The following is a 16,655-nucleotide window of genomic DNA, read 5'->3' on the forward strand; positions in this document are numbered from 1 at the left end:
GCTTTTAGACAATAGCAACTTACTTCTCACAGCTCTGGAAGCTGGAAGTGTGAGGTTGGGGCCACACAGTGTTCGCAGGAGGCTCTGTACTCTGGGAGGTTCTGACCAAGGCCCTCATCTGGGTTCAGACTACTGACTTCCCAGAACAAGAGTGAGAGAGCTCCTGGGTTCCTTTTGTCAGGGCACTAGTCCCACTCTCAAGGGGGGCATTCTCATAACTAATCACACCTGGCCCCACCCCTATTCCCACATGGAGGGTCAAGGTTTCAACGCATGACTTGGATGTGGACACAGATGCTCAGCTCTTGGATTCCTATCAACCTTCCTCTGTTACACCAGGCACTGCCAGCCCCCAGCACCCTGAGGTTTCCATGTTCACCATGCTCATTGCCTGCTACCTGCTAAAAGGACAGAGCTGCACACAAGTCAGACTCCATCAGCTCTGCTCACTGGTGGACCTGAGTGCTCTGAGCACTGCCTGGTGCCCAGCCCGTGCTGACCCATGTGGATGAGGAGGGAGTGAAGGGGAGTGAGCAGACACAAACCCTGGCTCCCCCCACAGCAGCCAGAGCAAGAACTGAGGGCAGCACCATTTCTGGACTGCATAGCCTCTGGTCCACACAGCAGACAGCCTCGCTGCCTTCTCCAAGTGCTAATTTGAAAATAGACTAGAGATTTTACTCATTAAAAAAAAAAACAAAAAGCAAACAAACAACAACAACAACAACAACAACAAAACAACTCCCAGGACCTTTCACAGAACTTTCCTGCTTTAAGGTACCTGTCTTCTGGTCCCAAACTGTCCTCTAATGAGATGAGGCCCTGGGGCAATCAGTTCACTTCCCCAAAGAATGCATGGCAGCTAATTTTCCTTCCAGTGTAAAAAAATTCCCAGGATACAGAAAAGGAAAAAAAACAAGCCGAGCCCTGCTAGACTGTGCCTCTCCTACCTTCACTCATGATTTGTAAATAAATGCCCCAATTTCAATGGTCTGACATAACAAGAAAACCACCCACCTACCAATACTATTTGGCCTCACAAGAGGAATGAAATCAACGGTTACGTGTGATTCATCTACTTCTGGTGATCACCTGCAAGGTGACCCAAAGCCACATTTGTGCTTCACTATAGCTTAGCATCGCAGCCCTCAGCAAAGGGAAACCCCTTCCACAGACGCCTTTAAACCACTGTCATTCCTGGGCTGCTGTGAACAGGGAGTGCAGACACTCCCTGTGAGCTGTTCACTCCAACATAACAGAAGTGGGACTGTTAGACCATTGGGCAGTCCTCACTCTGATTTCTTGAGAAACCTCCATAGTCTTGTCCATGTGGCTTACCAGTGGACATTCCTGCCAACACTACGCAAGGGTGCCTTCCCTTATGTCCTCACAAACAACATGCACCTTCACAACTCGATGAAGCTCGGGGAGCCGTGATGGCATCTCCTTTGGGGAGGCAGTGACTGAGCAGCAGGGGCCGTGCAGGGTGCTGGGAACCCCCCAGCAGCCACTCTCTGCTTCTGCCCACTGCAACTCCTCACAAGGTGGGACCACTGCTGAAATGCTCAGATCTTCACCATGTACAAGTCCTTTGAGGAAATGAAGATATTTTAACTCATCCACCTCCTAACATCGCACTGGATCTATAGCCCTCAGGGATAATGAACTCTCAAAGTACCTGCGCCAATAATATCACTTTCATTCCCTGTCTGGGAGTTCCCCAGCAAGGCTGTGCAGCACATTCGGAAGGCCAAGGCATTCAGTCTTTGCCCTCAGAGAGCCGGCAGGGCCAGCCCACTGGCGGTGACAAAAAAAGAAAAGAGCAGACAATGTTACCTATCTCTTCCAAACAAGAAGCAAGAAATACACAACCCTGGCTCGGCGCCTGTGGCTCAAGCGGCTAAGGCGCCAGCCCCATACACCAAAGGTGGCGGGTTCGAATCCCCAGCCCGGGCCCGCCAAACAACAATGATGGCTGCAACCAAAAAATGGCCAGGTGTTGTGGCAGGCGCCTGTAGTCCCAGCTACTTGGGAGGCTGAGGCAGGAGACTCGCTTGAGCCCAGGAGTTGGAGGTTGCTGTGAGCGTGATGCCATGGCACTCTACCCAGGGGGATAGCTTGAGGCTCCGTCTCAAAAAAAAAAAAGAAATACACAACCCTGTAGCAGCCTGTATAGCCTAAGGCTAGGAGGAGTGACAGTTATGAGAAATACCTGAATAGCTCAATAATGGAACACCTTGGTGAAAAGGGCATGGAGAGGGATTTAGCTCTAACAAGCATAAGAGCTCGGGAGATGAGAGCATTGGTGAATTGGCAGTCTCTACACCTGTGGTGTTGAGAAGCATGAGATCAGCCTTATATTAGGCTGGAGGAGAAGGCAGTTGAGAGCAAGGAGGTTCTATCACAGACCCGCTTACTCTGCCTCTGTCTCCTCTCCTGCCTACAGAACACCAGCACAGTGTCTCTCTGCTAAAGACTAAGATCTATCTTTCTAAGAAGACTGCTTTACTCTCTCTAAGACTCTGTCTCTCTCCTGCTAAAATAGATAGCTCTCAGGCCTCCAAGAGCAATTTTTCCTCAGCAAGGGAGCTTAGAGATCCCTGTCTGGAACCTAGTTAAGCTAGGCCCAAGACCTGGCCAGTCCTGGGCCCTGATACAACCCCATTAAAAAGGGCACAAGAGATGGGAACAGAAAATTTTTAAAAGATGATAGACTAATGACTGACAAACATGAAAAATTTTCAATGTCACTAATCATCTGGGAAAAGCAAATTAAAGCACAGTGAGATGCCACCTGACCCCTGTCAGAATAGCCATTATTAAATAGTCAAAAACCACAGGTGCTGGCATGGGTGCAGAGAAAGCACCATTCACGCACTGTTGGAGGTGCCATGAAGTAGCACTTCCATAAGAACCAGTGTGAATTTGTCTCAAAGAAATAATAGCAGACCAATAACTTGACGAGCAGTACCACTAGTGGGTGTCTACCCAAAGGAAAAGAAGTTGTTTTATCAAAAAGATAGCTGCATTCAAATGTTTATCACTGCACAACTCACAATTACAAAGATGGGCTCAAGTCAGTGCCCACTGACTCATAAGCAGGTGAAGAAACACAGTGTTTACACACCAGGGAGCACTGCTCAGCCGTAAGGAGCAGGATGACGGCCTCTGCAGCAACTGGAGACCATTATCCTAAGTGAAGTGTCACAGGAACCACACATTCTTTCTAATAACTGAGAGCTAAACAATGGCACAAAGAGACATAAAGGATGTTAGAACACAAGACGAGGGGGACACAATTTGCCCCTGGGCACAATGAGCTCTATTCCTGTAACCAGCAGGGGACAACCCCAATTGCTGCTTCACACAAGTATCTGTATAATGAAGACATGTTACAACCCCCCAGTACTCTGACATTAAGAAAAAGAATCTAGGTATAAAAAACATATTAAAAAAGAAAAAGCAGCAGATATAGCTCATATGCTGGGCTTAAGAGAAGAACAGGAGGAAAAAAAGACATGAAATAAAAAAGGTTTTTAAAATTAAATTACTGAACTTACTACCCAGAAACGTGTTCCACAGTTAGTATTCGTCATCCCAGAGGCCCGTCGTGTGTGCACATGTGTGACATATTAAAGATGGAAGAGTAACAGGAGAAAACAAATGATTACATGACCCTGAGAGCGCCGTGGCCAACAAAGGAGTAAACCATAAAAAGAATTAAAACCACAGTTTGTTCACAAAAATGAAAACATATCATATCTAATTATAATCACTAAATAACATTTTTAGAAATTCTATAAATTGTTGGCTCAGCACCTGTGGCTCAAGTGGTAAGGCGCCAGCCACATACACCTAAGGTGGTGGGTTCGAATCCAGCCCGGGCCCACCAAACAACAATGACCTGCAACCAAAAAAATAGCCAGGCGTTGTGGCAGGCGCCAGTGGTCCCAGCTACTTGGGAGGCAGAGGCAGGAGACTCCTTTGAGCCCAGGAGTTGGAGGTTGCTGTAAACTGTGATGCCACAGCACTCTACCCAGGGGAATAATTTGAGGCTCTGTCTAAAAAAAAAGAAAAAAAATTCTCCTATAAATTGTTAATGCTCATTCATTTGTGAACATGTATACACATCACGCATCATCTGCAGCTCCCTGAGGGATCCCCTGAAGGCTCCCTCCCACATATGTCTCTAAGTAGGGATCTAAGTATTTATTTGGGATAATTCCTACTTGTGGACTCTAGCAGGGTTAAAAGCAAGGTGCTTTCTCCGGAAGATCAACAATCCGTGTGTGTGTGTTTCTATGTATTCTGATTGGCCTTGAGTTACGCTGGGCCAGCGTCCACTCTTAGAGCAGGGGTGGGAGTGTCCATTCTCCACATTACTTAACAAACCAAGTGATGTAACCAAATCATTTGTACCCATAAATTAATATGAAATAAAATGAGAAAGAAAATCTCAAAAAGAGATTTTTACCATTCTCCTAGGTACAAAATACGTTGAAATCTTATTTTTTTTACATGTATATTTTTAGTGAGAGTGACATTTTTAAACATCTTTATTGATAAGTGGTATTTCTTACTTTCTTAGTTACTGCCTTGGCCTTAACTAAATCTTTCTATTAGTAGTTTCATATTTTTCCTATTGAATTATAAAAATTCTTCATTTCTGAAGGCTACTAAATTCTTTGCTTGTTACAGTATATGGCATGAATTTGTTTCCTAAATTAGATATTTGCATTTTACTTTGTATTTTTTGGAATAAGAAAATTTAAAAAATTCACATAGCCAAGTCCATCAAAATGCTGCTTTATAGTTTACTGCTGTGATATCACACAGCTCTCTTTAGGATTATATGCTCATATTTATTTTCTCCTACTTTTATATATATATATATTTTTTTGCTGTTTTTGGCTGGGGCGGGTTTGAACCTGCCACCTCCGGCATATGGGGAAAGCACCCTACTCCTTTGAGCCACAGGAGCCGCCAGCTTTTACATTTTTAATATTTACATTTCCATGTACCGTACCTTTAAAGACCAAAATTAAAATTTTAAATTTTGCAGAAAATACATACAATGTAGAGTGTCCATAGAGTTTGTGCACAATTTAAAGTTCATGTACAACTTAAAATAGTTGCCTATTTTACATTGCACACGAACTTTACAGACACTCTGAATATAAACTCAAAGTGATCACTCAAAATGGGTTTATTGTAAAGTACATTTTTATTTTAAATTTGGAGAGGAATCTTATTGGAAAAGATATTTCCAACAGTTCTTTTCACTTCCAAAGATTGAGTATTCATTATCAAATAACATGAAAATCTTGTTGGTTTTTTGAGCTCACAGTAACCCCTTCTGGTCGCCACCTGCATTCACTGTGTGTGCTGTCTTCCCCCAACTGTAACACTGAGCACATTACAAGAGTAATTTCCACCCATGCTGAGTTCTCTGGGAATTACCCACAAAACAGTCATCCCTAGAGCCAAAGGTTAGCACAGTTCTTGGCATATTTCAGGTGCTGGGCAATTCAGTGAATTTTGTGTATCTAGAGAATGAGCAAGACATAAGTAGTTAAAAGCGTATTTTTGGAGCCATTAACCCAACTGCGCCCTGTGGGGTGAGGAGCAGGGGAGAGGGGAGCAGGTGAGGTGGGAGGCTGCTGCCATGCCCAGGCCCTGCTGGAGTGAGTGGCCTGTGCAAGAACCAACCACAAACAGAGGAAGATCCAGCTCAACGGCCCTGATGTCCCACTGAACAGCAAAGCTCCCACGGATGACATCAGGAGGGTGGAAAGAAGGCAGTCTGAGCCTTACACTGACAGGGGAGGTGGGGTGGCGTCAGACACACTGAGGGGAGCTGTCCTGCACATTGTCAAAGAGCCAGGACTTGGGCACGTGGCTAAGTGAAGCAGGGGAAGAGGAAGGGAGAGTAGCATCTGCAGAGCACCTGCTTGGTATCCGACATGGTAGTAGGTGCTGGAATTCATGTTTCAGAGCCGTTCACACATTCCTGGTGGCCAGGATAAAGAACCCAAAGCTTTGTCAGGTCCCAGCCACAACCCTGCCAGCTATCAGACCTCAGCAGTTTAAATGTCCTCTTTGCAAAACTTTTGTTTTGTCAACTAAGAAATGAGGACTATTAATAAACCCATCTCAAAGAATCAGAATATATGGTATAAGTCATAAAAGTAAAATGCACTAAAATAAAAATGCAATAAAAGGTTGTCAATTAGTGAGAAAAACAACAAAATAGAATGGAACAACTGGTGTGAGGATGGTCTGTATTAAGGGACAGAAGAAAGATTCAGAGACACTAGAACGATGGACAGGAATTTAAGGAAATATGAGAAAACCTTGAAAACAAAGTATTATGGAAATCATGAGAGTTGAGGGTTTCAAAGGAGACTTAGCCATGAAGCTAGAAAAATGAACTATTCAGGCCTGATTGTTCTCCATGGACATAAAGCAAAATCAGACAGCTACGTACCCACAGCTGATCATCCATGCCTGGAGGGTTCTTTTTGATAAAAGCACCATAGTATGTAGCAATATTCCGGTGATGGGAATATTTCTTCAACATGTTAATTTCTTGTTTGATTTCTTCCTCTTCATCCTGTGTTAGAACAGTAAATATTCTGTCATGAAAATCCATTGTCTTAAGTAACATTCTGTTCTTGAACATCACGTATATCAACTAAGGTTTCCCTTCTATGGTGACAAACTAGCATAATTTTTATATCTGTTGCCAAGGACAAGTTTAAAAGACAACACAGTGGCAGTCCAAGGGTCTTCTATTTGCATAGCAAGCAGACATCACATGCAACTTGTGGAAAATAAACAGACAAAGGAAAGCCCCAATAGCCCCTCATCTCTTCACCTGGAGGAGATAAATATAGACAGGCTATTGAGATAAAATTCACCCTAGGCCGCGGGAACTATTAAATAATCCATTGAGCACCTGTCACTGATCCTATCTGGAGTACAAAAGATTGAGGAAAGTGAAAAGAGAAAAACATAGGCTCTCAACTTCAATTTCATGAAGCTCATTTTTTACTGAGTGGCTGACTGAATGAAAGTGATGAACGTCAGGTGGGAAGGGAGCAAAGGCCAGTTCTCTGGCTCAGAGGACGGTCCAGAGCAGCAGCAGCAGCAGCACTGCTCCACCAGGAAACTGAACATGAACAGGAGGGAGCTGTGCACAGTCCGAGGATGTGAACAGGAGGGAGCTGTGCGCAGTCCGAGGGTGCAGTAGGGGCTCTGCCGCTCAGGTCCCCACTCCAAGTTTTGAGCTGGGGTCCACCAATCTGGGCTTCCAGAGGTCCTGGCATTCCTGGGAAAACTGAGGGTATATGTCCTCCCATAATTTTATTTTACTGACATGTACACATCACTCGGACTGAAAATAGTGTTTTGTTTTTGAGACTGGTAGAACAACTTCCTACCCAAGGATAACTGATTTGGAAGCAGCAGCTAGCAATGGCCATGTGCCAGGACGTATATCCCAAGTCCCCCAAGAGTGTCCCCTGCATGTGTATCCCATGTCCCCTGCATGTGGATCCTGAGTCCCCTAAGTGTGTCCCCTGTGTATGTTCCGTGTCCCTTGCATGTATCCCCAGAGTGTCCTTAGCATGTTCCCTGAATGTGTCCCCTGTGTGCCCCGTGTCTGCAGCATGTATCCTAAGTGCCCAGAGTGTGTCCCCCAAGTGTGTGCCAAGCGTGTCTCCTGCTTGTGTGAAGTGTATCCCATGTGTATCTTGTGTCCCCTGTGTGTATCCCATGACCCCTGCATGTGTGCCCTGAGAGTGTTGCCTGCGTGTGTCCCCTAAACATGTCCCCTGCAGCTGCACAGCCTCCACCCAGCTTTCTGCACTTCTGGACCCTCTACAGGCTCTGCGCCCTGTTGTCTTCTCTCTTCTTCACATTATTTTTACACATCATTATGGTTGAGTTTAACTGACCCTGCCAGGGGAAGTCCCTCTTAATTCTCTCAGGCAGCGTCAAGGCCCTACTGTGTCTCAGCCCCTACACTCCTTACCACACTTGCCGTATTTGCTGATGCTGGCATGGAGGTGCGTATCCTACAAACAGCCCCATCATGCAACTCTCTCTTCTGCAGACCATCAGCCCTCCTCTGCCTTTGGATCTCAGTACCAGTGCTCTTTCCCGGCAGAACCCCTGACCTGCCAGGCCAGATCCTAGCTCCAACCCTGGCGCACCTTTGTAGCACCCATCAGAATCACCAGCCACATCCATCACTGGATTAAGATCTCTTCTCATCAGCCCTTAACGACTGAGAGCAAAGGTAGCCTGCTTGCTTTTGTGCCCTACAACGTCCCCAGCACCAAGCAGAGTACCTGTGGATAGACACAGATAAACCCGCCTGGCTCAGCACCCAGAGCAGGTGGGTGACACCATCATGGAAGGGGTAGGTAGGAGCAGGGCAAGGAGAGAGGTGAGAGGGCATTTGCCTACCACACATATTTATTAAAGTCAGTTTTAGTAAAAGGCACAGACTTCCAGACCTAGAAGAAGTGAAGTATGATATGGATCATGTGGCTTAACTCAACTGAACATGAGGTCATCTCCAAGTAGAACGGGGCTCAGAGCTGAGCTCAGGAAAGGTGCATGTGCTGAGGGGTGGGGTCAGCAGGACGGCTGCAGTGGGCAGCAGCTAACCACCTGTACCCTGCAGCCCCAGAAGGTGGCCAGGCTGTCACTGCGCAGGCCTAAGGGTGAGACCTCAGCTGGGGACAGCCCCTGTCACACATCTCACGGCCTCACTACTGCACGTCAGCTGCTCAGACTCACCCGTGTGTGGGGACCAGTGCTTGGGGATGAGTGAGGGTATGAGTGACCTACTTTGGGGAAGCTACATTGCAGGGCACAAAGCAGCCGGAGGGCTTCTGTGGCAGCACAGTGCTGACGGCTTCCATGACGCCAGGAAGCTGTGTGAGGTGACACTGGACACAGGTCACTGGGCAGCTGTAGCTCCTGCCCTTCCTCACCTTGCTGGATGCGCTGCTCCCTGCAGTGTCCACTGCCAGGGCTCTCTGGGGAGGGGGGTGCTGGGTGTGATGATAGATTAGAGGGCTGAGGCAATGCTCACCATGTCATCAAGAAAATAAGAACTTATGAAACTACATCAGGGCTACGGTTCATCCAGACTTGTAGTCTGTGGCAGTAAGGGCAGTAAGTCAGTGAGTGAGACAGAAAGGGAGGCCTCTGCTAGTGACAAGGGCCCATGCAGCCACAAACAGTCCCAGCTACGCCCGCTATGGCCCAGTGAGGGAGATGAGTTATGTTGCTTTCCCAAAGACAAAAAACCGAGGCCTAAATTAGACTAAAACTCTGTTAGAGAAGGAGGTCCTCTATTCAGTAAATGTAAAACACTGTAAGAGAAGGACGTCCTCTATTCAGTAAATATATTACTCCTGTGTCTTTGGCATCAAGCACAGGGGTCAAGCTCACCAAGAAACTATTGACCACTAGGACCCATCTAACTCCAGTAAGATTAGTCCACATCACAAAATCCCCAAATTGCAGATGTTGGAGTGCATATGGAAAGAAGGGAACAATTCTACACTGCTGGTGGGATGGAAAGCTAATACCTTCTTTTTGGAAAGAAATTTGGAGAATACTCAAGTAACTATAAGTAGACCTGCCATTCGATCATGCAATTCCTCTACTAGGTTTATACCCAGATAATCAAAAATCATTTTACAACAAAGATATTTGCACCAAAGTATTTATTCCAGCCCAATTCATAATTGCCAAGTTAGAGAAGCAGCCCAAATGCCCATAAACCCATGAATGGATTAACAAATTGTGGTATATGCATACTGTGGAATATGTATACTATGGGATACTATGCAGCCATAAAAAGATGGAAACTTCACATCTTTTATGTTTACCTGGCTGGAGATGGAACATACTCTTCTTAGTAAAATATCTCAAGAATGGAAGAAAAAGTATCCAATGAATTCCATATCATTCTGAAACCAATATAGAATCACCTACACTTTCATACAAATGATAAAACACAACTATCATTGTGTTAAAAAGAAGGAGGGGAGAGCAAGGGAAAGGAGAGGGGAGGCCGGGAGGAGGGAGGGTATTTGAGGGACCTCACCTGTTGTGCACAATGCAAGGGTACATGTCAAAACTATTAAGTGTAGAGTATAAATGTCTTAACACAACAAATAAGTGAGGTGAAGGTTATGTTAGCAAGTTTAATGTAAGCATTCCAAATTGTATATCAAATCAGTACATTGTACCCCATAAATGCATTAATGTACACAGTTGTGATTTAATTAAAAAAAAAGTAGTAGTACAAAATTGTTACAAATTTAAAAAGAGACATGTTCATAAACCAAGTCCACTACTCCAGGAAGAATCATTACTTAATCGGAAGACTTCAAATCTGGTCTCATTCATTATCTTCAAGGGTAGCATTTAAACTTTCTGAATGTCAGCTATTTTCAACTTAAACTGGGAATACAAATAACTAAGCCACTTCTTAGGGCTCAGAAATGATTGTTTACTTAAATATGACTTCAGTATCAACATAAAGAAAATGATTTTTTTCTCTCAAGATCATGAGAATCTATCTGTTGCTTAGTTAGTATAGCAGACTAAAAACAATGGCCACAAAGTTTGGAATACTCAGATCACACAGCACAGTCCCTTCTCCCTCTCCTTATGGCTGGGCCTGGCCACACAACTCACTCTGGCCAAGAAGACATTAGCAAACAGACCCAGCAGAAACCTGGAACCTCCTTACGCCTGAGATTGGACTCTCCTGCTGCTTGTAGAGAAACCACCAGCCACATATGGGTAACCAGGGTTAGCCTTCTGGAAGATGAGACACCCTTAGAAAAGACAGTGGTTTTCAAATGCAAGGGACAAGATGATGGCAGGTGATGCTTTTAGCCACTGAGCACCTCTGATGGCAACACGATTGTCACCATCAGAGCCGGAATGCTCGGTGTGTGCCAGGCTCTGTGTGTGCACTGCCTTATCTGATACTGGAAACAGCTCAATGGAGGTATTAACAACCTCACTTTACAAGTGAGGAAAGTGAGTCTCAGAGAGAGTAAGCAGCTTCTTCAAACCCACCCATACTTTAAATATTACAGCCCAGATTCAAGCCCAGACTTGTCTGACTCCGAAGACTGTGCTCTTAATTCTACACACAAAACTCTCAGGCAGATGAAGGATGATTAGCCCCAGTGACTGAAACCAAAGCTGCTAATCAAGAGAGTTTAAGACCATCCTGAACCAGGGTGGAAGAGAATCCCTTCTTTAGCCCTCCAGTTAAGAGAGCTTGTTATTATACAATAATATTTGCTCATGATTGAATTCAAAGGATAAAGGGGAGATTTTAAGTTGCATATTTATTACATAGGGGAATACACTTTAAGCACCTACAATATGCTAGGATTTAAAAGTGGAATTAATAAAGCATTGCATATTAGCATGCTTTGTAATAAAGAGTTTGCCCAGCACTTATCCCTGAATCCAAGGAACAGGAATAGAGCTAAGTAAGACCTGCAACAATCCAAGTGACTGGTGGGGTGAAGTCTAGAGCTTCAGTTCTCAAACTTCCTAATGGTGGAGAACCGCTGGTCTAGAGGTACAGACACTTACTAATGCTGCCACCTCACAGGTATGTGGACCTGGCCAGAATCACCTCTGCTCCCTGAGCACCCGCTCTGCTGTCACAGCCAGAACACAGGTGTTTGTGCTAATTCACCCATCAGTCCCACCTTCAGAGTTGACTGAATGTCACAAAAAGTTGAAGATATTGTTTTATTGTTAAAAGATGATAGACTATGAGAATTTGAAGGGATCATCACAAATGTGGTGTAAAGAATTTTTAAAAATCATTTGTAGAAGTGAAATCCCTTTCTGCAATAGAAATTGTATTCAGGATGCCAATACACCTGTATAGTAGACAAAACCTAATTTTTTAAAATCAGTAAATATTTATTTTTATAAGTTTAACTATGTAATATTCTACTTAAGCAATTATTCAATGAAAATGAAGAGGATATTTTACTGAATATAGAATTTATGAGGAAATTAAAAATCATGTATCAATTTCAATATCTTAGTAATTTTCAGTTTTGTTTCCCTCCAAAGGATGCAGAAAACCTACATTTCCCAAGATAAGTAGTTTTGACTGAAAGGTTATTTTTAAAGAGTATGTGTTGAAATTTCAGTGGGCTCTTCATGATGGATGACAGCCTGCACATGAATGGGGCGACTGGACAGCAGAAAGGAGGACGCTGGCATTTTCCAGTGTTTTCAAAGTGGATGTATAATGAGCAGTTTGAGGTCTGATTTTTAGATTACAGTTCATTAAATGTTAAGATATATTAAAAATTGAATGAGAATTAAGCATGTGTAAATTCCCTAAAATTACTCAAGGCAAGGTTATGCATCTGTGATTTATGTCTGTACAGATCTAAGGAAACAGCATAGTAGGGGTCTGTGAGCCACCAACCCCACACCTCTTCACTGCAGCCTTAACAGCACCTGGACTTCGCAAGAAGGTTCTGCAGGCAGCACCTGGGTTTGTCATGAACATTAGCCCTAAGCTAAACGAATTCATTTGACAATTACTTATTAAATGCTAACAGTGTAATCATAAAACAGCTCTGAAACTGGGAAGGACAGAGGCATTATATCCAGTTCTCTCTGTGGCTATTTTCTATATTTAAAAAAGTGCTACAAATAAAAACAATAATTTAACATTTGATTTCAAGCTTACAACTTTATCAGTTTCATTACAATAAACTACAGTAACTTTGCAGTAGGTCACAGCACACAACAAAGACAGTCTTTGAGAATTCATCTCAGTTTCAACAAAGCTGCTATAATGAGCCCAATTATAATACCTGATGAGACGCTGTTACAGTATTCCATAATACACAAAAGACAATGTGGCAAAATGGAGTAGAGTGTTGTCCCAAAACAGCGCATAAGTTTCACAAAGGAAATCTTATGTTGACTGTGACGTCTAAGGGGGTGACATGAGAGTCATTCGCTGTGGTCAGGATACCCATTGAAACGCAAAATCATCCACGCTGGCCTTTCTTAAGGGTCAGTTTTTAAACAATCATCAACAATGTGACTAAATCACAGAAACCATGTAGCCCTTCTCAGCAGGGGTTCCCCAGAAGAACTCAGCCCAAACACTGCAAAGTACCCACTGTGCATGAGGGGCTGACCCTGCCCCGCAGGTGCAGTGGCCTAGCTTCGTGCCTTCTTTGGGAGAACAGAGGAAATAATCTCTCACATCATTTTCTCTAGGGCTTGGTTGCCTCGTAATAAAACCCAGTTTAAAGGCTGACCCACCCTAAATTGAAAATATGTACTCTGGATCAAACAGCTATAACTTTGCATTTCAAGTAAGGTGTTCTCATAAGAGAGGCTTTCTGAAGCTAAAAGCCTCACAAAGAACCAGAAACCAGAGGGGTGGTGTGCGGTGCGTTCATAGCATACTTTGTGCATCAGCTCACACTGATGCACCGAGATTCCTGGCATCCCAGGGACCCAATTGCAGATCCTCAGAGCCACACAGCACACTTAATCCACAGCAGGATGTCTCAGACTCCATCCACAACCATCATCTGTTAAACTGCCAAGCACATCTCATTACACAGAGATCCATTCAGCCCAAGGAAAATTCAGGAGTATGACTTCAGCTGAACTGCAAACAAATTCTGATTTCTTCTGTGGCTGGAGCTTTGTGAATAGTGCCAGGGTGTCCCACCTGTGGCCCACATGGCCACACGCTGATTTTGTGAGGACTTTGATTATCTGTGGTGTTGGGTATCATGAAAAGTGTACATGGCCCTTTTCTTGCTCATTAGTGTTTAATAGTGTTAGTGTATTTACCATGCTGCTCAAGACAACTCTTTTTCCAATGTGGGGCAGGAAAGAAGAGGCTGGAAGCCACAAGGAGTCTCTCTGTGCAGACCAGTAGCATCTGATCTTAATGTTTGTGTCAGACTCTGCTCACCAGCCACCACAACATCCAGTCTCCATCATTTCTAACAGATCCTTCACTTTCAACTGCAGGCACCAGTAGCAAAAAAGAACCTATTTTCCAGCTTCCCTTGCAGATAGATGCGACAACAAAAGCAGAAATGTCACACGAGACCAGGACAGGGGCTTGCTGCACCTTTTTCCTCACCTCTCCCCATTTTTTTGTCACAGGGTGAGACCAATGAAAATCAGCACCCATCTCGAATCAGGAAGCGAGTGAGTTTGGAGGGTGCATATCAGAAAGATGTGGCAGAAAGATAAACACCCTTTCTGCGCACCCCCCCCCCCGCCCACTCCAATACATGCCCCGGGCCTGCCAGCCTCTGGGTCCCTGCAATGTTAACAAGCCAGACACTTCTGCCACACCGGGCCTCTGTCACCTTGTTACACCAGTTCCCTATTTCAAGTGACAGAGCTTAAATCTAATTAATATAATTCACATGCAGTTTCTTATGTAGTAAAGCCAGGTAAATTAATTAACTAAGCCTAACTATTTGAACTATTTTGTAACATGTGAAACTTGAATCATAGCTGACCACCTCCTTCCACTGGCCAGCTCCTTAAGTTGGCCTAATTTTCACAGACTGGACATGTACCATGTGTAGGTACCAGTATAGCAGGCCTAGTATCTAATGTTGACCACCTGTGTGTATTGATCCATTTGTTACAGTCCCTTGGATGGTCACCTTACAGAGGTTCTGCTGTATTTAAAACAAAAATAAGTAGCACTTTATCCAAGTGGTAAACATATGGGAACACATTTTTTACTGGTTAAAAGTATATGCAATTTAAAAAGAAATTCAGATCAGCAATAAGAAAAACATTAGTACAGTGTGTATATAAATAAACATTAGTAGAATTTGTATCATCATAGGTGACTACTCTATGTCAACAGTTATACTGTTACCAACAGTAACAAACTGAGCCCAAAGGTGAATGGATGGCAGTCTCTGCACAGACACACGTGTCTTCATTATGTGCTTGGTGCCCTTCTTGTCTTTGTGTGACCCATTCAGTCTATTTCTACCCAGAGTGAATAACCCACTTCTGGGCCAAATGGAAGACACTGGCCTTTTAGCTTTCATGTAAGCAGACAAACATTTCAGAAAAATCCCAGGATAATAACAACTATTAACATGCTTTTGATGTCCAGTGAATCCTTTCATGTCTGATTTTTACTCTATCCTCTTGAAAAGACATTAAAATATTTTAAACAGACCTCGCAAAAGGATTGAAAGGATTAGACTGTATAGTGTTGCTCTGTAACGATGAGATTTTGTGTTTATTGTGAATATTTGGTCAACAATATTTTGTTTGGGGAAACATTCACATTAAATGTTTTACTAGGATTTCAGAGCTATCCAAGCTCTGCTATAGTGCTGGGCAGACCTTTGGGGAAACTGTTGAGACGCACGTCTTCTGGATAATCTCAGCATTATTCATTTAATACCTTGAAATCCTTATTCTGGCTTCATATGCAATACCTCAGTTGTGCCTCTATAAATTACTGGAATACGTTTTCACTCTGTTTACATAAGGCGCTGTGTACACGCCAAGCATAACTGGAATAATACGCCCATGTCTCCCCATCGGCTGCTGTAAACTCTCCCATTTTAAATGAACTGCAGTGGAGAAAGATATATTTTTCTGAAAAATATTTTAATCACTAATTCTGCCATTACAGATACACAGATGGTTCTGGACTTACGATGGTTCACCTTATCAATTTTTGACTTTATAGTGGTGTGAAAGCAACATGCATTCAGTAGAAACCATACCTCACCTGCTACAGCCATTCTGTTCCTCATTTTCAGCTCAGGGTTCAATAAATTACATGAAATAGTCAAGTCATTACAAAATAGGCTTTGCAGTAGATGCTTTTGCCAAAGTGTAGGCTACTGTGAATGTTGTGAACATGTTTAAGGTAGGTGAGGCTAAGCTGTGATTAGGTATTTAAATGCATTTTAGAATTGTAATGTTTTGATTTATGATGGATTTATCAGGATGCAGCCCCACGGTAAGTAGATGACACCTGTGGATCTGTTGAGCTGGCAAGATAAAGATAAAGATAAAGAGCTGTCACTTACCCCTGTGACATCCATAACCTTAATGGCTGCAAGCTGGCCTGTTTTGACATGACGACCCTGTAAGGAAAAAAAAAACAAAACAAGATTTATTTTGGGTTTTTTTGTGGAGACACAGTTTTACTTTATCACCCTCAGTAGAGTGCCATGGCAAACCTCCAACCCCTGGGCTTAGGCAATTCTCTTGCCTCAGCCTCCCGAGTAACTGGGACTATAGGCGTCTGCATAGTCCCACCACAATGCCTGGCTATTTTATTTTTTTGTTGCAGTTTGGCTGGGCTATTTTTTTGTTGTTGCAGTTTTGAACCTGCCACCCTCAGTATATGGGGCCAGCGCCCTACCCACTGAGCCACAAACGCCGCCCAGAAGATTTAGTTTTGACAATCAATATTAGCACCCAGTTCTGACAGTATGTTGATAAGGTAGCGACATGCACAAATCTTAAAGGTTCTATCCAGTGCTTACTTTATGAAGCTCCCCCCGCTCTCCATCCAGTGCTTACTTTATGAAGCTCCCCCC

The 16,655-nt window shown here is 43.7% G+C and overlaps 1 protein-coding gene across 2 annotated transcripts in view; it reads right to left on the reverse strand.

Annotated features, from left to right (window-relative positions):
* The window catches only part of TNIK (TRAF2 and NCK interacting kinase), a 354,942-nt gene that overhangs the window by 127,995 nt on the left and 210,292 nt on the right, over nucleotides 1-16,655 (reverse strand). For both annotated transcript variants that reach the window (XM_003794663.2, XM_003794666.2), the window contains exons 3-4: nucleotides 16,140-16,196; nucleotides 6,488-6,613 (exon numbers count right to left, since the gene is read on the reverse strand). In XM_003794663.2, the coding sequence (XP_003794711.1) occupies nucleotides 6,488-6,613; nucleotides 16,140-16,196 (183 nt within the window). The remainder of the gene's footprint in view (nucleotides 1-6,487; nucleotides 6,614-16,139; nucleotides 16,197-16,655) is intronic.

The sequence above is a fragment of the Otolemur garnettii genome, unplaced genomic scaffold, assembly GCF_000181295.1.
Source record: "Otolemur garnettii isolate 467f Iridium unplaced genomic scaffold, OtoGar3 scaffold00084, whole genome shotgun sequence".
NCBI lineage: Eukaryota > Metazoa > Chordata > Mammalia > Primates > Galagidae > Otolemur > Otolemur garnettii.